At 38.4% G+C, this 21,666-nt stretch overlaps 1 protein-coding gene across 3 annotated transcripts in view; it reads left to right on the plus strand.

Moving 5' to 3' along the window:
* LIN7A (lin-7 homolog A, crumbs cell polarity complex component) overlaps positions 1 to 14,532 on the plus strand; it is a 154,426-nt gene extending 139,894 nt beyond the window's left edge. For all 3 annotated transcript variants that reach the window (XM_028533345.2, XM_036018635.1, XM_036018636.1), the window contains 2 exons: positions 2,033 to 2,251; positions 9,438 to 14,532. In XM_028533345.2, coding sequence (XP_028389146.1) covers positions 2,033 to 2,251 — 219 coding nt within the window. In that variant the 3' untranslated portion in view covers positions 9,438 to 14,532. The remainder of the gene's footprint in view (positions 1 to 2,032; positions 2,252 to 9,437) is intronic.
* The last annotated feature ends 7,134 nt before the right edge of the window (positions 14,533 to 21,666 follow it).

Raw genomic sequence — 21,666 nt, forward strand, 5'->3', positions numbered from 1 at the left:
GACTTGGCAAAGGCGTAGTAATTTAAGTTGTCTGTAGGGCTAGTGATGGTTATTTCTTAAATCCTTAATATCTGCCTGGCTTCCTGAACACATGACTGAAGCAGTGCTCCTACAGGCCACCGAGGGCTGCCTCATCGCTAACTGCAAACCTTTTTTTATCTCAGTCCGCGTGCACTTTGCTGAAGCAGACCACAGAATGGGACATGGCACTTTAAATCTTCACCTCTAATCTGTATCATAGTAGGAATATGAGTCTCAAGATATAATTGAAGTGTGCTTGAAATACTTTTGTCAAAATATTATATCCACTTTATAGTTCTCCTTCCACTTGGGCTGTAAAAATGTAATCTCACCAATGGGGGTCTGCCACTTCAATGCCACTCTCAGGTTTGTGGCAGTCTTTAAGCCAGTCTCAGTCCCTGTGTGTCTCACCACACACACGTTTCTTCTCTGAGCTTTATCCAGGAAGCAGAGCAGAAAGGCCTTTGTACATTGGTCTTGTAAATTAGGAGTTCTGTCACCCCCCTCCTTCTTGGGGATCAGCTGAGAGGAGAGGACATTGACTCTTTTTGTTAGGGTCTTACCATGTCTGATCACTACTTTCCTGATCTTGCTTCTCCCTAATTCCGACCTGGAAGAAGCATTAGTAGGTTGGAGAGAAGCAGTCTTTTTGAATTAACCTAGAGTAAATATAGTTTTCCTAACTATTGTATATGCCGTTATGTTCCAGTGATTATTTTGAAACTCAAAAGCCAAGAATTGATTTGTTTTTTTTCACTTTCTGTTATATTATAACTACTTTATAGGTATACGTGCATCTGTGATTATATCCTTCATAAATTTCTCTGAAACTGAAACTATTTATTATAAAAGGTTTATTCAATGCATAACAATAGTGGTATCCAAAAAAAAATTGTGCCAGTTTTTGTTAAATTATTATCAGTGTATAAGAGTATCCTTTTCCTACATTCTTGTCAATATATTATATTTGAAAATACATGTTTACCATTTTTAAATTAAAAATTAAATATTTTGTGTTTATCTACATTTGATTACTAGGGAGCTTAAATATTTTTTCATAGTTTTGTTGAACACATGGGTTTTTTAAATTATTACTTGTCCACCAGTTCACTTGCCCATTTTGCTTATATCATTATTGACTTGTGAGAGCTTTTCATTTGAAGAATATTAACAAACTGTCACATATTGAAAATATCTTTTTTTCCAGTCTGCTTTAGACCTTTTTATGATGTGTGAGAAATAGAAACTTTTATAAATTTTAAATCTGATTTCATGATTTTTATCTTTGGTATTTTTACTTAAAAATTACTTTTTCATTTCAAGATCGTGAGTGTTCACCCATGTTGTATTTTAGTTGTTTTATGATTTTAATTTTACACTTAAATTTGTAATCAATGCTATATTTAGCATTGACTATGAAATTGGGGTCATTTAATTATTATTTATTTGTTCCAGCATCATTACTTAATAGTCCTTTTCCCCTTTGATCTAAATTCCACATTTATCATATAATAAAATTTACATATGGTAGATCTGCTTCTGGGCTCTCTGTTCTGTTCTGTCTGTTATTACACCAATAAGATTCAACTTTACTCATTGGACATTCTTAATAAATTTTTATATTTGATAGAAAAGTCACCCTACATGACTATTTTTTAATTTTTTTTCAAGATTTTCCTGGCTGATGTATTTATTCTTCCAGATAAAATTTAGGAATCTCATTTCCATCATGCTAAATACAATGTTACCATCATATTTTAGGTCTTCATTACCCTCTTAAACTTGAGGCCCCATTCAATCCATTCTGTACTCTGGTGTATCCTAACCTCATTATAGTTCAACCACAAAAGTACTAACTAGTAATAATAATAATGGCAATAAATTTGCCATTATTTGCCATGCCTTCTTGAAATTTCAAACTTTGGGATTTTATGATACTAATTTCAGATTTGTCACTCAGGAAAAATAATATGGAAGCCCTTCCCTTTAAGAAATGTAACTGTCTTTTTAGAGCGTGGAAGGCGAACACCATGAGAAAGCCGTGGAGCTCCTCAAGGCTGCTAAGGACAGTGTCAAGCTGGTGGTGCGATACACCCCGAAAGTCCTGGAAGAAATGGAGGCCCGCTTTGAAAAGCTGCGGACAGCCCGGCGTCGACAGCAGCAGCAACTGCTAATTCAGCAGCAGCAACAGCAGCAGCAGCAACAAACACAGCAAAACCACATGTCATAGGTGAGAAGTACCTTCTTCTATACTGGGAAAGTCTGTTAGGTAGTCTGGTTGCTTTTTTTTTAATGTAATTTCTTAGCTGGAACAAAATTATTAGATATATCCCCACCAAAAAAAAAACAATCACACAAATAAAAATAATCTCAGAAAGTGTAAACACAATAGTTGCTTGCATTATGTGTCCTTCAGCCATATTCCTTGCAAATGTAAAATATTTTGGAAAATAGTATACTTTGGGAGGGCCAGGTACAGACTATTGGATACTTTTATACAAATTAGAAAAATGCAACCTCTGAGCAAACCCAGATCCTCAGCCACAAAGCTAGACAATGAGAGTGGGGGCTGAAATCCAGCTCCCCACTCATGCTCTTGACCCACTGCCTTGGCACAGCATACAGACTAAGCAACCATATAGTGCTGATCTTGGGAAGATCCCCTTTAGAATACTGAAGTATGATTTATTAGAGACTGCTTCACTGAAAACAGTGAGGTGAAGACCTGCCAGTGTCCACACCATGAGAGATTTTGAAATTCTCTTTGGATGTTCACTTAGAATGTATCTAAGATGCACCTGCTTTTTTCAAAATTCCACTTTGTGGCAAAGAATGCTAAATCAATTTTGCTAATATATTTTAAGGAAATTCAAGAAAAATCTTAAGAGTAAGAATCACCATCTTTGAAGTGCCTGCTATGTGCTAGGCCCTTCTCACATGTTATCCCTCATCCTTAGAAGAACCTTTTAAGCATCATTAAAACCCCATTTTTTAGATGAAGATGCAATAACTTTAGTGAGTTCCCCACAACCATACTTACAAGTAGCACAGAATTATTTTTTTCTCACTCTATCAGGTATTTCATCTGCCAACATCCAATATTCTGCAGACATACGAATTTTTCTTGCTGTCGTTTAGAAGCCACTTTTGAAAGCCACAGTTCATATGGTCAGATATCTCTACACAATGATGTCTGCAAGTGTGTTTGAAATGAGGTTCAAAAGTTCATGGGAAAATAACAATGGGTAATGGTGATTTTAACTCCTTCAAAGTCATATTATTATTTGCACAACCAAAAACATTGGATACAACATGAAACTTTCAATTTTCTATGACACTTATGAAAAGCAGGAGCCACATGTGGAAATACAGAGCATGGGATATGTCCTTAGAGAGTCTTGAAACTCAACTATCTGTCTTTCTTTTATAGCCCACTAGTCTTATTATATGTACACCTTACTTTGGTGTCTTTATGTAAAACTCCATTCCATTCTAAAAGCTACATTTATTCAACAATAAATATTTAGCACAACAATGGACCAGCCACTGTTCAATGGGCTGTAGAACCAGCACGAGCAAAGCAAAGTCCTTGGTCTCTCGGTGCTTACATTCTGGTTACAGGAGATAATGAATAAACAAGTCAATTAAAATATCCAGTAGGGGCCAGCACTTTGCAGAGCTAAAATAGAGGCTTGGATAGAGACTGGTTAGGTCATGGCTTTCAATCAGGCAGTCAGGGAAAACTTTTCAAAGGAGATGACATTAAAGCCAAGACTAAATGATTAGGAGAAGCCTGGAAACAAGCAGAAAAGAAGGAAAAGGCCTGACTCAAGCTGCTTAATGTCTGAAGAGCAGAAAGAAAGCCAGGGGAGTTGGGGAATAATGAGTGAGAAGGACAGTGAAGAAGATGGGGGCCAGGTCACAGAAAGCTTTTTAAACCACTGAGGGAAGTTAGATTCTTATTGCAACAAAAGCCATTTGAGGTATTTAAGCAAGGGAGTGGCATGATCTGATTTAGGTATTGAAAAGGTCACTCTAGCTACTGCAGGGAGAGTAGGTTATTGCAGGGTCAGAGTGGAAACAGACCAATTAGGAGGCTATTGTTTAGTAGTCCAGGCAGGAGATGTGGTGGCTTGGACCAGGATGACACCATTAACAGGGAGTGACATGGATGCATATGGACAAGTCATTTTGTCCATATCCTTCTCTTATCCATTCTGAGTGTGAAGGTCTTTACATGTGTACTTCCAGCATCCTTTCAAAGGTCTTTGGCTAATAGCAACAATTCACTCTTTTTTAATCAAACATCGACACTCTGTCCATTAAGTCATTTTTTTCTTCCATCCTCAATGTTATAGACTTATACCAATTCTGCTAATTGATATGTCACTGGTCCATAGTAAATTTTTTCTGTAGTATTTTGAAAGAAATATGTTCCCATTCTGACTTCTGAGGTCTTACTAAAAATTACAACATTATGCTCATTCAGTCATCTTTAGAAATATACAGCTTGGCCATAAATGTTTCCTGGGACGTATACTCGATTCCATTTCTCTGTTCCATCAGCCTACACTAAATCACCTCAGAGTGTCCTATTGTCATCACCAAAGACTAGCATTTTTAGTGAAAGGCATTTGCAAGCTATGTTCTTCCTTGCACAGGGTATGGTAAAGCTCTATTTGAGGGAACATGAAATGTATATTCACACCTGCCAAGACAGCACTTTCAGTCAACACAGGCATGGCCCCTGGAGATGACACTGTAGTGACCATTCTAAGTACAAGTGGAACACAACCAAGTCAGGTCACCTGTAGATTTTGTGGTGATTTTTGTAGTCAGAAACCTACATCAGCTCTTGTTCAACTGTTAATTAATTGAGATTTTTGAGGATTAAATGGGATTTGTTACACTTAGTAACTGACACTGTGGTTGCTTTTTCAGAGATTCAAAGCTAATTTGACCTATTTACTTTGAGCAGATACCTGATTTTTTTTTTAAGTTTGACAAGTCAATAAAAGACCAGGCAAAGCAAAATATATGTCACGTATTATCTTACTGTTTATCACACAAAATATAATTTCTGTTCTTTAAATTTGAAAGAACTTTTTAAAAGTCTGAGACCATATAAATTATGGAGTAATGAGCAATACTAACAGCTGGGTACAAATGGAAAAATATGTCGAATGCAGGCAGTATGTGGAGAACATCTCATACCTGCTTCTTATGCTAAACTCTATTGGAGTAAAATGCAGGTGTTGTTTTTTTCTCCTAATTCCATGTTTGATAATCAGGAAGAATAGATTATATTTTCTAAAATGTAGTAGAAATGATCACTATACAATTATATTACAGAAATTTAAACAAGGAATATGAATATAGGTTTTTATGCTATACCCACTTTTTAAAAAAAGTTTTATTTATTTATTAGAGGGGGGAAGACAGGGAAAAAGCGAGGGAGAGAAACATCAATACATGAGAGATACATCAATCAGTTGCCTCTCAAATGCTCCCAACTGGGGACCTGGCCTGCAATCCAGGTATGTGCCCTGACCAGAAATCCAACCAGTAACCTGTCAGTTTGCAGGCTGGTGCTCAGTCCACTGAGGCACACCCACCAGGGCATTATACCTACTTTTTTAAATTTCATTTTTCAATTACAATTTACATTCAATGTTACTTTATATTAGTTTCAGGTATACAACATAGTGGTTAGACAATCATATCTTTTACAAAGTGCCCCCCCCATATTTCAAGTACCCAGTTGATACTATAGATAGTTATTACAGTATTATTGACTATATTCTCTATGCTATACTTTACATCCCCATGACTATTTTGTAACTACCAATTTGTACATCTGTATCCTTTCAATTTTATCACTTAGTCCCTCAACCTTCCTCCCGTCTGGCAAACATCAGTCTTTTCTCTGTATCTATGAGTCTGTTTCTATTTTTTTGTTCATTAATTTTCTTCTTTAGGTTCCACATATAAGTGAAGTCATATGGTATTTATCTTCTCTATCTAACTTATTTCACTTAATATGATACCCTAGATCCATCCAAGCTGTCACAAATGGTTAAATTTCATTTTTCATGGCTGAGTAATAGTCCATTGTATATATGGACCACAAGTATTTTTTTTTGCATCCAGTGGTCTATTGATGGCCACTTGGGTTGCTTCCATGTCTTGGCTATTGTAAATATTGCTGCAATGAACATAGGCATATATTCGTAGAATTAATGTTTTGGGAGTTGACATTTATTCAGCTTTAAGCATCTCAGTTTTGTTTTGTTTTTTTAAGATTTTATTTATTTATTTTTAGAGAGAGGGGAAGTGTGGGAGAAAAGTATGGAGAGAAACATCAATGTGAGAGAGAAACATTGATTGGTGGTTTCTCATATGTGCCTGGACTAGGGGAACCCACAACCCAGGCATGTGCCCTGATCGGAGCTAGAACCTGTGACCTTTCACTTTGTGGGACTACCCCCAACCAACTGAACCACACCAGTCAGGGCTAAGCATTTTTTTTATAGTCTGACTTAATATACATTCATAAAGTATGGAAATATATATTTCATATTTCACCTAAATTTCCAAAGAATAAAAGTGGAAAGAATGAGGAATACTTTCTGAGATGTCAGCATTCTGAGGAAGTCCACTACAAACCTCTTTAACTTTTCTGACCTCCTGTTACTGGCACATGGATGGAGAGTTCATTTACATTCAAAACCATGCTGGATCTTAGCAGATTTACAAAGCAGCTGGCGTTTGCCAGAGGCCTCACTGACTTTTTTCTCCTCATGCTCTTCAGGCCCTCACTTCCCTTATTTTGTCCACTACTGATTGTTCTGTACTTTCCACTGCTATGGCCACAGGCACAGCCTGATGCTCTGACCCAGGGAGCTGTGCCAGAACTGTCAGTCACGGAGAGGACCAGGTCCCAGAGGGTGACTCTGAAACTGAAACCCAGGAATCCAGAGTTACCAAGGGGGACAGTGGACCAGAAGTAATCATCATCATGCTGGATAAAATTTATTCAATAGCGTGTGCCAAGAACTCTTTTAAGAACCATATATATACATATAATTTATATATATGTGTATGTATATATATAAATTTTTATATGTGTATATACATAAAATAACTTAATCTTCATAGTAATCTTATGAATACTAGGTTCTATTTTAATCTCATCTTAAAGAAAGAAAGTCATGTAAGATTTTTATAACTTGACACAAGTTTTACAAAGCTAGTACGTGCTGGGGCAGTGATTCAAACCCAGAACCATGGGTTTCAGAGCCTCTTTCTCTTAACGACTGTGCTATTCCACCTTTTTCTTCAGTGGCACATGCCCTTACATTCCTCTATCCCTCCTCACAGACACATCCACATGAGCTTTCCAGAGAGTCATCCCCTCACTGTTTAGAGTTGGAGTTATCCAATTCACCCTCACCACTCACTTCTAAAACAGTACCCCACCTTCAAAGTATTTCATTATTGTAGCCATATTAGTTTCCTATATGCCTGAAAAATTAACACAAATTTTGTTACTTAAAAGAGCACAAATTTACTGTCTTGTAATTTTGTAGGACAGAAGTCCAACATAGTCTCACTGGACTCCAGAAGACTCTAGGGGAAAATTCATTTCCTTGCCTGTTGCAGTTCCTATAGGCTGCACACATTCCTTGCCTTGTAGTCCCATCATCTGTCTTTGAAACCAGACACAGTGATCGTGTCTGTACGCTGCATTGCTCTAACTGCTACTTCCATCTTCACATCCCCTTCCTTGACTCGTGCTTCTCGCTCCCTCTTCCACTTTTTGTTACCCTGGGCCAACGTGGACAATCCAGGATAATTCCCCTATTTTAGCATCAGCTATTGAGCAACCTTAGCTCCATCTACAACTTCAGCTTTTCTTTACTGTGGAATCGAACATATCCGCAGGTTCTGGGGATTACGATGTAGACGTTTGGGGATCCATTATTCTGCCTTCCACAATGGCTAATTGAAAAGTTAGCAAAGCAATTTGATCAATAAAATTTACACTAATATGGATAAATGGCCTTATTTTAAAAAAATAACACTAACATATTACATTATAAATCATGGGAATGAGGAAAATAATGAGAGCACTTGGGGCAGATGGATCTTCTCCGTGGGTGTTGCGGTGACCCACAGTTTGGATGCCCTGTGCTGTCTCAGCTGCTGGCATGTCCCGCTGGCCTCTTTCCCTTCTTGGTGGGTAAGGAGATCCATGACCCTTACTAAAATTTACTTATTCTGAGACCCATTCCCTTGGGACATGTAAATACATGTATAATAAAATAAATTTGTTAAAAACAGAATTCTAGATCACTGTGACATGGGACTGATAGGAAGTCATTTAATGTAAGGTTTAGTAAAAGAGTTTGTTGTGGAAATTAAATAAGAAAAAGCATATAAAACTTAACAACATTATGTGGCAATTAGTGAGCCCTCAGTAGTAATAGTAGTAGTAATAATAGCAGCAGTAGTCATCATTGTCTTGTTGTAGGAGTTAGAGAGTTAATGGCAGAGGTAACTAACATGCAGTGTCTACTTAGGTGTCTCCTGAAGGAGCACAGTGGTCTCACACATGGCTTTCAGGTGCACTCCGTCGGCTGCACAGGCTTTTAGTCACGTCTCTAGAAGGCATGGTGGCTGGAGCGTGTGAGCCCCTTGCCCCCCACCCTCACCTCCACTTTCACATCAACTAGAACAATTTCTTAAAATCTGTTTTGTGTATGGTGCTCTGCATTCATTGAAATAAAATGTCTGCAGCTTTAAAAGCAAAGATTGAAAACTACTGTTCTCTCTGAAAGAAATGACCCCATAATGGTAGAAGAGTGACAGGTCTTGGGAAAGTGTTTGGGGAGGCTGCTCCCCCATATGAGTTGACCATATGGACAGCTGCCTGGTCTGTTGTACCTGATGTCAGGCTGACCTTGTGAGAGAAGAAATGGGCCTAATAGTTGCTTCAGAGAAGAAATATTGGTGCTCCCTGCCTGTCAGAGAGAGACTTTACAGGCTGTACGTCAACAAGAGCATCACTGACTGCCCTGAGAGTCATAATGTAAAGGTTATCCATTCTTTGCCTTCATGAAGAAAAATAGGGTTATCTGGGAGGAAGAAATGTTTTACATTTGAAATGTTTCCAAACTGGTGTTCGTTATTTCATTTTAGGGAACAACTAGTGTCTTTTCCGTCCTCATTTGAAAATTACTTCCTTTGCAAACATCAAACAAATTTTTTCACATGTGGAAGATTGTGCATGAATGATAGCACCCAAAATAATCCTTACTGTTCTCACACAGCACATGCTCTTTTGATATTTTTAGCATATTGTAGTTGACGAATACTAATCACCGATTTTCTCGTCACTCATTTCCCCCTTTCAGGTCCTTGAAGAAAAGCTGCTTGATCAAACATCTGGTAGTCACAAATTTGAAACCAGGCTTCTGAATCCCAGCACACAGTAAAAAGAAGACAACACTGATAATTGTACCTGTCAAGAGGCTGTGAACACGTGGTGTATAAATTCTTTACCAAGGCAACTCAACACCTTCTTTCTCTGGGGCTGCGCCCCCGCCGCTCACTGCCCTTTTCACACACAGACCTTCCATTCACTGCAGTGGGGATTCTCCGTGTCCGCTGAGAGGCTTTCCAGGCTGCAGACTGAAACAATATAAGAATAAAGTCCATGACATTCAGATAAATCACTAGGGCCAGGATTAAGCGAATCTTGGATCTATAGCTTTTTCAAAGATTAACAAATCCCTCATTAGGCTGTAGTTCAAACTGCATCAGTTCAGTATTGTCTCCACTTAAACCTACACATTGCCCTGGACCCTGACCTATTTCATATCCATATTGCTGAGTTGTCAGAATTAGAAATTCACTCACTTGCAAAGTCAACGTCTTTTCCCCTTTTGAAAACAAGTAATTATACTATATTTATACTCTTTTCGGGTTCTTGAAGCAGTTGGCTTTTTATTTTATGTTTCCATGAATTTTATTATGCATTAATAGAGTGGAGCAATGTAGCTCAGTTTTAGTTTGCTAGAAGCAAGGATAGAAAACTCTAGTACTGTATTTTTTTTAACTAAAGTATTGCTCGTATCTATTATGAATTCTAACAGAATATAATGTATATTTATTCCACAAAATATATATTATCAGAGTGTATTTCTTTCCAGCTTAAGTCTTTTTCTTACCAAGTGTTATGAACCTGGTAAGAGAATAATTAGCAAAGGACCTAGCTTCATGAACTGATCTTCATATGATATTTATATATAACCCTGCTCTCAGTACTTTTTGTTTTATATTTTTGTTTGATGAACTGTACAGAAATCTAAGCTCTTTCCGCTTACATGGATGCACTGTCCTAGAAGGCTATTTGATATTTTAAAACTGATGGCTTAAAAAAAAACCCTAAATTATCAAACATTTACGTATATATGTATTTGATACAAAGTTTAGATCAGTTTTCCCAAAAGGATATTTTTGGCAATCTAAGGTTCAAAGTATTATCCCTTTTAAAATTAGGCATGTGTAAAATCAGTCGTGTTAATATTGTGAATGAAAACACACTGCTGCTGCTAGAGGGTGAAGACACTTCATTACTCAGATTCATGTAGGTAAATAGACATGAGCTACTCATCTTTCAGGAAGTACCATTTACTGGAAAATGATCTGTTACAGCCACATATATAGATCATAACTGTTGACTTACAGTAAATCTAGGCACATTAGTCTGATTTTACTCTATGGAATGAATAGGAAGCAATAATTATTCATGCACTTAAATAGCTGAAGCACACAAGCATACCTGAAAAAAGAATAAATGTCCAGTTGCAACATTCTAGATAGATCATGGAAACTGAGGCAAGTATTTGAATATTCTTTTTTCTCAAATGCAGAAATTGATTCCCCAAGATACAGTAAATTTCACATTGCAAATAGTCCTCCAAATTAAAAATGTATAAAGCTCAGTTTAGGAACTCTTCCCTTGAAAATAAAACTAATCAGAAATTACCCAGCACATTTTAGTTTGCCCTCTCAGGGGGTATTGTCAATGTCAAGTTCTGCCTACTCTTCATACTTCTATCATCCAATAGAGAATAAACAGCAAGGAAGCCAGGAGATACACCAATTTCAACAAGGTTCTGTTGTGGTAACGGAGTCTCATCCTTGAAAACTTACTGCTTTTTACTGGATAACGGGGTGGGGGGGGCAAAGGTGAGGACCCTGACTGTGACGTAAACATAGGTTTGCAGAAGAGACAAGCATGGCTAAAGGAGACGACTGGGACTGCTTGAGCACATTCAGTTTATAAGAGATAGTTCTCATTTTTATAAAAAAGTATAATAAGACATATATTTTAGTTATCATTTGACAAAAAAATATTAAAGCTATTTGGGCAGTGCCACAGATTCTCAGAAAGGGAGATCATTGAACCCTTGTAATGAGAAAACGGTCATTTCAACACATTTTAATACATTGTATAAATTTGGAGCTTAAGGTGAGTATGTTTTTATTTAGCTGTGTTTGGTTAATGTTAAATTATCACGTATTCACATCTATAAATATTGTCACAGAATTACAGAACAATTATCAAATGAGCAGATACCTTCCTTACATTGGTGTTTTCTAGAAGTTTTTGTATTTCTGTGCTTCATTTGCATAATGTGAAGTACTAATAAATGTATGCCAGGCCATTTGTCACAGTGAAAGGACAACCCATTACACCTAAGACATCTAAGGACAGACAGATTACTTGTCACAGTGATCTGTGTGCAAATGACCAATCCAATGGCCAGTTTTCTTCAGTGAAATCTATTTGTTAAAATGTAAGTCTTCCCCTAAAGTTTTAATCAAAAATAACCATTCCAAAGACTTAGAGAGGATCCCTGTGGTTCTCTGGCTTCCCTGAATCCAGAGGTAACAGAAGAAATTACCACAACTTGTTTTAGTGCTCTTTATAGTAATGATGATATTAGAACCATTCACACGTCCAAAACCACACTAAAGACCTATCAGTTGCTCTTATATGAAGCTCAATCTTTAACATAATAAACAAACTTGATATTAAAAGTTATGGGGGAAAATCAGTTGTGAATATTCAGTGATCCTGGTGAATTTTTGTTCTTTCTCTTGGTCAGGTTGGTGGCTGGAGTTTTCTAAACTCTGCTGCTGTGATTTTGAAGGCAAATACAAGTACCAGAACCTTTTTAACGGGCATTTGTATTTTGATTCTGGTACCATTTCAAATAGAAATAGAAGATCCTTGGGGAGATAATGAACTTAAACTACCATTTACTTTGGAAAGAATAACAAACTTTCTGTGCCTCATCCTGTAATCAATAGGAAATTCTCTCTGAATTACCACTATTTTGTAAGACAATGCTAAGGTCTAAGTACAAAATCCAGCATTAGGGGGCTTCAAGGCTGTCTCTCAAGAACTTGCGTAGAGATTAATTGCACTGACATACGAACGCAGTTTTCAACCATGGCACATCAAACAGGCCCAGTCTCAGTATATTTTACTCAGCTGTGCCTGTAGGACTCCAAGACATTGTAATGTTTTGTCGACATTTTAAACCTCCGTAGATATTTGTGGATGTGTGAATAATGCCTGAATTCCTCCTAGCTAGTTTGTGTTTATCATACACACACAGCCTGTTAGATCATCTTGAGGCAGCATTGTGAAGTAGAAATCTATGTTCCAAAGGTTCAGAAGGCAGAATAAGGCTAAATCTCTCCAAACTTGTCTTACTCACCTTGACCCTCTCTAGATCCCAAGCTGAATGAGAAAGGGCTGTGTGACTGGCTTGTGGGCTGGTGTATCCTTAGCTCCTGATTTAATGTCTGGCACAATGTAGGTGGTCAATATTTGTTAAATGAATGAATGACAGAACAGGTGGATACCCAAGTAAATTTGCCTTCGGATAACTGGAATATTTTACCAACTTATACTAATTAGGACAACAATTTCTGAATTTTATAGTGAGAACTAGAATTTATTCCTTACAAATACTTGCTAGATATATGAGTTTGGAATCAGTTACTTAAAAGGCTTCAAGGGTTTGAGGACACTTAGATAGGAATAATGTTTTGGAGATTCAGAGACTTTACAAGGAATAAAACTCAGACTTTCTAGTTCTTTATGAAAGCTCCTTGGCAAGGATAATCCAAACATGGAACTCCATTAATAAATTTTACAAACTATATTTTTATCTTTAAAAATGATGTCACATCATTAAGCATATTAATATCCCCTTTGATATGTATTAATTTTTTTCTAAGGAGCTTATAATAATTGGAGTTACCATCTCCAAATCTTGTCTTGCTTTTAAAAGATCACTCACTCTCATATTTGATTCCTAGAATGTATCTGAGTTTAAGATTAATGACATTGCTATGAAGACTTTTCCCTGTGTTTATTCATTTAACCAATATCGCATACCTAATATGTACTAGGTGCTGGAAATACAATGGCAAACAAGACAGAGTGCCCTCGAGGAGCTTACTCAGAGGAACTCCTCAACACTACACCAGCCATAACTAGAGTGTCCTTTCATCAGGTCCCTTTTCACAGCTGATAGAAGAAATAAAATCCCTAACCCCATGGAAATCACAGACTCTATGCATATATTTATGAGCTTACTTTTCTAAACACACCACTGAAAAATTCTGCTTAATTTAGCTGTATACTATAGTTATACCCCAACAAGGTACATAAGTAATAATTTACTCATAACTAACATTTAGCTCTTACTAGGTTCTACTATGCTCAGTACTTTAAAAGATTATCTCATTGAATCCCTTCAACAACTCAGTAGGTTCCATTTTACAGGCAAGAAAACTGAAGCAGTGATATATATATGACTTGTTCAAGGTCACACAGCTAGCAGATGGAACTAGGATTTGAACCCGTGCACTAATGCAAGAGCTCATATGTCTAACCATCATCTGTGGCTTGGGAAACACCATTACATTAAAATAAATGAATCACTGTATATAAAATTACTTTGGAAGTATAAAGTAGCATACAGTATTAACAGTCAGTAAACCACATCAGTGGCAGAAACAGGATGCAATCTATATTGTAGCTTTCTCTCATGAAGAACACTCAAGCCAGGAACATGGATGGATAAAAGTACATATCCAGAATATTTGACATGTGATAAAACATTCTGATGACTTTGCAGAATTATTTGTTGTAAGCCACTGTGTCTATTTGGTGCTAAAAAAAAACCTGAAAGAAAAACCCTTGCTGTAAGGGCTTATAATAAATACACAGTGTGAAGATGGACCAAGGATATTTCACATTTATGGGAAGAAATTGGGCAGTAGTACTATTTTCTCACCATTGCATGTGATTGTCTTTCCCATTGTCTTTATTATTTTTCTGAAAGAGCTGCAAAATTGTGCAGTGGTTCAACTTGACCAAAGTGGTATTATGCTGCTGGGAAGTAAAAATATTAAACACCAGACTGGAGGTGTCGTCTTCATTGTCAAATGACTTTAAGTTTTTTTAAAGCATGGATATAGAAAGATTTTCAGATGTTTAGATGCTGAAGGCACCTGAATATTTGGACACCAAGTGCCGTGTGTGTTTCTCTCTTCCAAACCACAGAGTGGGGTCATACTGTTGAGTGCTTAGGTTCTAAACCCAACATGAAAGGCAAATTTGAGATTGGTCTGGCCACAATCAGATCAGTGTCCACACTTCTACAGGCTAGCGGGAGCTGACACCTTCTGTGGGAACAGTAAACTCATGACTCCCATCTCGTCACACATAGCAATCACATGCATTATTTAATTTTGTTCTCCCTATGCCCCTCCCAGTTAACTGGGCATGTGATGCAACTTAAATGCTGGTTCATATGGGCAAAAGCCAAGAGTCTTCTTAAAACTCTTTATCTCATTCTTTCCTACTACCAATTAGTTCCTTCTAAATAACATTTTGGGAAGTTTAGCTTTAAACATAAAACACCAGTGGAAAAATGTAAGTGCCTTAATTTCAAAATCATACCTGTCACCTCTCTCTACCTCCATTTTGACAGCATTATTTCTACTGATTTCACCTTGACAAAGTCTGTTGAAACTATCTTCTCATTCATTCTCACTATTCCTACCTATGCTTAGATCCTACTAATATTTTTGTAAGCTTTTAACTATTTTGCCAAATACTTTGTCTCCCCAATTTTTTCTATATATTGATATATAGATAAATGCACCTGAAGCTATTCTTTACTCAAAATCTTCCAAGGGGGGTGCCCATCATCTACACATTCGCATGTGTGCGCGCACACACACACATCTGATATTAGTCAAGAGTCTCTGGACCAAAACACTTGCATGGTATTGGGCAAGGGGTCATTATAGTGCCCTCGTGAATACATTCCTGAATACAACATAGAAAACATGAAATGTGGTGATACTGAAATCTGACCATTGGACTGTGAAACATGTCAAGATTCCTTGACACTGAAAATACCACAAGTTATTCAAATGTTAAATAAGAGGGGAGAATAGCAGTGGTATATGGCAAAGGTATCTACCAAGACCACATCTGATTATGACCCACCAATTCCAAAGTATTTGCTTGGGGTGTGTTTGTGTGTGTGTGTGTGGACATGCATACAAATGTGCACGGATAGGCTAGCTAATGTGCTGATGTTAGGAAGCGGTATGGTTTATGATGTGTGTTCCTATACTATATAACACTGCTCTTTTAGCCTTCCTGTTCTATCTTGCAGTTCAGGTTTACCATTACCTATTCCTAAAAACTGTTCCAAATTTCCCTTCCCCTGAGGTTGTGATTATTTCTGAAATGCCTCTTTCCTTACGTTATCTATGCCTGAAAATTACTATCAACTTTAAAGGCCAATTTCTAATGGTCCCTCTTCCAAAAAGCTTTTTCTAATTTCCCCAGGACTGATGCTGTCTACTCCATCATCAGTCCCCATTGTGATCATTGAAACCTTTTTTAGGTCTTTTCTTAGCTTGTCTTATAGTATACCCATTTGTGTCCTTATCATCTTAATTTCCCCTTCAGTTACTAATTATGCATAGAATGAGTGTGTAATTTTTCTTAGATGGAGTTACCTTTCTCTTTTCAACTTTGCAGAATTGCTTCTGGATTACTCTAGGGTCTATCTCAGTTCTTCGTAGTGAACCTACAAAGTTTATCTGAACAGAGAACTCAACACTAGACATTTTAAAGGAGAAAAGAGCCTTGATTATTGAATATTTTTATTTTGAAAGAAAAAATGTAAAGATAAAAGTGGTAACCCTTATCTCTTATACCTTAGGTTTTTCTGATATAAATTTTGTTTCGGGGATGACTGTGAAGGTTGATGTGAATATTTTAGATGACAACCACTACTACCTCATCTGTACACACATACACTGCTGATTTATCCCCACATGTTTGATTGCTTATTCCATGGGAGAACCTGTAAAGAGTAAAATTGGGTGTTGAGTTTGCAACTGAACAAACAAGATGGGCAACATAATACTACTTCCAGTTGTATTTCAATCTTGCGTTAACAGTCCTGCCTCTTGCTGCTTTCCATCAGAACACACGCATCCACTCTTCCTAAGTCCGCCCCCACCCCCCACCCCCTGAAGCCTGGGGATTGGGAAACTAATCACTAGTATCTCAACTGCTTTAGCTTATGTAGAAAAAGACAATTAATAATAATTGTAATATTTCTCCAGCCTTAGTCATACATTGTGTTCTATTGTGGGACCAACACACGGTTTTATCTGAGTATGACATTTATAAATCAAACTAATGCGACAACTAACATAAACATGATATTAATTTAGTTCTTCTCCCATCCCCAGCAAGGATAGGAAACACAATATCTTAAAGGAAATTCCCACCTCTAAACTGAGACACACTTTGGGTTTGTTTTTTCCCCCATTCTTTAAGTTAGAATAATTACAAATAGAACTTCAGGAAATATTCAACATGAACACAGCATGGTTTCAGAGTTTCATTGCTACCAGTCTGATAAATCTTGTTTCCTGTTGGTATTTGTTTATTAACTACATTGTTGTACCTAAAACGGCTGTAAGGACTAGAGGATGACCAACTGCCACGGGAGACCAATAGAGGGTCTATGCTTGGATTTTTGAAATACAACTTTCCAGCGTCTGGTCATCAGATTTATAGACCTGGGCTCATATGTTTTTTCTAGGAAGCCCAGAGACAGTCTCAGTTAACACCTGTTTTCTCAGAATAATTATTAATAGCACCCTCTAACTCTCAGAAGTGCCTCTGTTTAGACAACACATTGTGGTGTCAACCTGACTAGAAGTGATAAAGCACTGGCATGATGGTCCACATTAACCTTCCTCAATTCACAATATAATTGAAGGATTCTTTTTTTTTGGCAAATAATCAAAACAAAATTCAATAGAGCTTGAAGAAAAAAAATTAACCACCACCAAAGCAGGCCAAATCCAGGATCTCAATGTTGATACAATCTTCACCTCTACTTAACCTCTCTCTTCCTCAGCTCTGCTTGTCTCCTCATTTTCTTTGTGGTTCCGGTTATTTATGCTATAGTCACTTTCTCTCCCTCTTCCATTCCTTCCCTAGTCTCTTGCAGCACCCAATCTGCATCCTTAGATCTTTTAATCTGAAAGGAAAGCTACCCTCTCTTCTTCAGAGTCTACATCATACATCATACAGGCAGACTCTGAATGGCCCTGCTTGGTTCTGGTGCTCACCTCTTGAGGCAAATCATTTTGAGGAAAGTGACATGATTGGCTATGCTCGGGTCACATTCTCGTGCCTACTGAGTGTCCACTCACCAGTTGTAGGGAAACCAAGATGAGCAGCACACGAACAGTTCTACAAGGCACACTAAGAAAACAATTACAAAAGAGACACAAATATCAAAATGAGGGTTCAGTTACAGGTGAAATAACACATTAATTGAGGAAATAAGAAAGATCTTTTTGGAAGCATTACCAGTTGAAATGGGTGTTGAAAATTGAGTGGCATTTTGCAGGTATGGGAAGTCTGGAATAGCACTGAGATAGACATTGACTGGAAGAGGAGCACTACCCCAAATGTTGAGTTAAAACAAGAATCATTTGTTTGATTCTTAATTCTAAACTTCACCAATCTAGGCTGGGCTCAGACAGACATTTTCGACATCTGGCCAAGATAGAGGTGTAGGTAAACATGCTTTGCCTCCTCTCACAACCACAACAAAAGTACAACTAGACTACAAAACAAGTGTCACCCAGAATTGTCAGAAAATTGAGCTGTTTGGAAGTCCAACAACCAAGGAATTAAAGAAATCACATTCATCCAGATGGGCAGGAGAAGCAGAGACACGGAGATGTGTAGAGAGATGTGGAGACACGGAATGGAAGGTTCCACACCCATGTGTGGTGAATAAAAATCAAGACGGACACTTCAGGAGCGAGGCATCCCAGCTTCACATCAGACTACCCAGCCCAGGGTTCCAGTGCCAGGAAGATAAGTCCGCATAACTTTTGGCTGTAAAAATCAGTGGGGGTTGGGGTGGTGGAAGAAACTGTGGGATTCTCAGGAGTCTCCTCTCAAAATGCCCACAGTGGACTTAGGACTTACACAGACTCACTCCCTCTGGGCTTTAGCAAGAGGGCAGCAGCTGGAAAGGGCACCAGTGGCATAATGGGAGAAATTGAAGTGTCTGGCATCAGGGCAAGTGCTGGGAGACAGCTTCCTCCAGAAAAAACTCCAGAGGCCAGGCAGCAGCACTGTCCCCTTCTTGAGCCCTCCCCCACACAGAGCCACAGAGCAGCAACACCTTATCTGAGACTCCATCAACCTAGTTCATATGGGTTGCCCCACCCTGGAGATTACCTACAGCTCTGCCCCACCCAACATACTTGTGTGCTTTTATTGACCAAAGCAAGCCATAAGGCCAGCTCACCAGCTCCCATTCAAGGACCGAGGAAAGAGTATTTCTCAATGGATAGCCAAAGCTATAGTTAATAGCTAACATTTATTAAGTATTTATTAGGTGCCAAACACTGTCCTAATAACTTCATATATATTAACGTAATTTAATTCTTGCAACCTCCTCCTCCTTTGTTTCAGAGACATAGACTCCCTGCATACAGAAGTAAAGGAAACATAGTTGAGCTTCAGGTCAGGAATTCCCTGCATTCTGGCTGTTGTAATTCATCAGGAGTCAGAACACTATGCATAGTTAGTTGCTGCTTGGCTTCCCAGCTGCCCCCGTAGAATGCAACAGTTAATAGCATAGTATATTAGTCAGGATATAAACATATATGGGGAGATTTATCATAGGAATTGGCTTCTGTGACTATGGATGCCAATAAGTCCCACAATCTTCCGTTTGCAAACTGGAGAAATAGGGAAGCTGGTAATTTAGCCACATCTGAGGCCTTGAGGCCTCTCTAGAACCAGGAGTAGGAAAAAATGAATGTCCTAGATTAAGAAAAGGGAGTGTTAGAAACGCAAGAGAAAGAGAGGGAGGAACCAGGTGATCTGATCCAAATGCCTTTATTTGATGCTGTACTTCTGGCAGGGTGAGTCAGGGTCGACTTCAGCACGGGGGAAGGCAGGAGTGGGGTTTTCAAAACAAAAAGTGCGGGGTCTGTGGTGGGATGGGGAGTGGTCAGTCTCTTGCTCTTTTGGGCAGGTGCCTCAGGGTTCCTGTATGTGAGCTGGGACAGTGGGTTAGGTAAAAGGCAGAGCTGATTCCAGGTACAGGAGGGTTGGTCTGACTACTGGCCATTGTGGCTGGTGCCAGGGGTCTCTTGTGCTCAGTGGGAGAGAATTTCAATTAAGCCTTGGGCTACCAAGCAAGTGAGGACAACTGAGTCATGGGCAGTCCAGTGGGCTGGAAACTGGCCTGACTGGGACATTAGCATCTGGCAAGTTGGGGATCTGGCCTGACCCTTTCAGGGAGCAAATTCACCCTTCCTCTGTCTTTCTGTTCAGTTCAGGCCCTTAATGGATTGGATGATACCCAACTGCCTTAGTAAGAGTGATCTTCTTTTCTGTCTTGTCTATGGAGTTACATGCTAATTTCTTCCAGAAACACCCTCACAGACATACCCAGAATTAATTATTTTACCACATATCTGGTCATCTCTTAGACTAGTCAAGTTGACACATGATGTTAACAATCACGGATGGTTTTGATCTTATTCTCCCAAACAGAATGCAACCTAAGGCAGATATCATATAATGTTGAAAGGATTTTTTTTCTATTGTCTGGATTTATGGCTAAGAACAGAAGCTGAAATCAGTATTTTCCATATGTTTCCATACTCTAAAGAAAGCCTTGGGATTTCTAGAAAGTAGTACAGTTGGCCTCACTCTCTTCAATTCCTATTCTCATCAGCAGGGAGAGTATTATTAATATGAGAGAGAGAAGGAGAGAAAGAAGTATAGGGAATGAAGCTTTTGAAGAAAAAGTTTTCTATCTACACCTCCACTTTCATCTGGCTGAAGCCAGGTGAGAAAGGGGAGTTTCAAGACAATCTCTCATAAAAAGCAGGGGTAGCCCTGGCTGGTGTAGCTCAGTGGATTGAGCGTGGGCTGTGAACTGAAGTATCGCAGGTTCGATTCCCAATAAGGGTACATGCCTGGGTTGCAGGCCACGGCCCCCAGCAACTGCACATTGATGTTTCTCTCTTTCTCCCCCCCCCTTCTCTCTCTAAAAATAAATAAATAAATCTTTAAAAAAATGGCAGGGGTAATTATAAGAGCATTTTTAGAAACTCACTCCCCAGTGGGTGCTTGCTAAACTGCAGAAATCTATCCTTCCTGGATGGTGTCATTGTTGTTGTAGCTGAGTGCAATGAGAAGACTCTTAAGAGAGCTTTGATATGAGTCCCTGAGGTGTGAGGGCATAAATGAACAAAAAGACTGAAGATGGGAAGGCTCTCGCCCTGTGACAGCAGGGCTTGAAGGGAATGTGGTGCCTGGGAAGAAGATGAGGACAGATCCTCACTTATTTTCCACATCTCCGTGGTCCTCAGTGTTCACAGAAAGGGGTCTCAGCAATGCCTGTGGATCCATGTGAAGTATAGAACTTAGAGGAGGGGCTGAAACGGGCTTGGACATTACATCAGTGGCAGGTCACTATACAAACCTCTAAATGCTTATTCTCACTTAATTTTACTTATTTTTGGTCAGTAAACTAAAGTCCTTAGTCAAAGTCAAAACGCCAAAGTCCTTCTGACTTTGGTTAAATTTGTCTTTAAATCCTAGCTTTAGAAATAATAGTTCTCTATCTATCTAGCTATGTATCTATCATCTATCCATCCCTCAGAGACCTAGCCTTTCCCCCAGATAATCAGCAACTGCAGAGGCAACAGAAGACAGTAGCCCAGATCTGACTAATGACCAAAAATCTCAGAGCCTTAGGCAAGCTAAATTTAGTTACAAACTCAACAAAATTATCCTGAAAATAAGTTATTTTAAAAAGCGTTTGTACAATGAAGTACAAAGATTCTTCAATAAACCCATTACATTTAATGATTCCAATTTTATTTTATCCTTTTATGAGTGCTTACCTTTGAAGAAGGTCCAACCGTAACAATGGACTGGCTTCAAAATTTAAGCAACCGGGGTAA

Source organism: Phyllostomus discolor, chromosome 2 (assembly GCF_004126475.2).
Source record: "Phyllostomus discolor isolate MPI-MPIP mPhyDis1 chromosome 2, mPhyDis1.pri.v3, whole genome shotgun sequence".
Classification (NCBI taxonomy): domain Eukaryota; kingdom Metazoa; phylum Chordata; class Mammalia; order Chiroptera; family Phyllostomidae; genus Phyllostomus; species Phyllostomus discolor.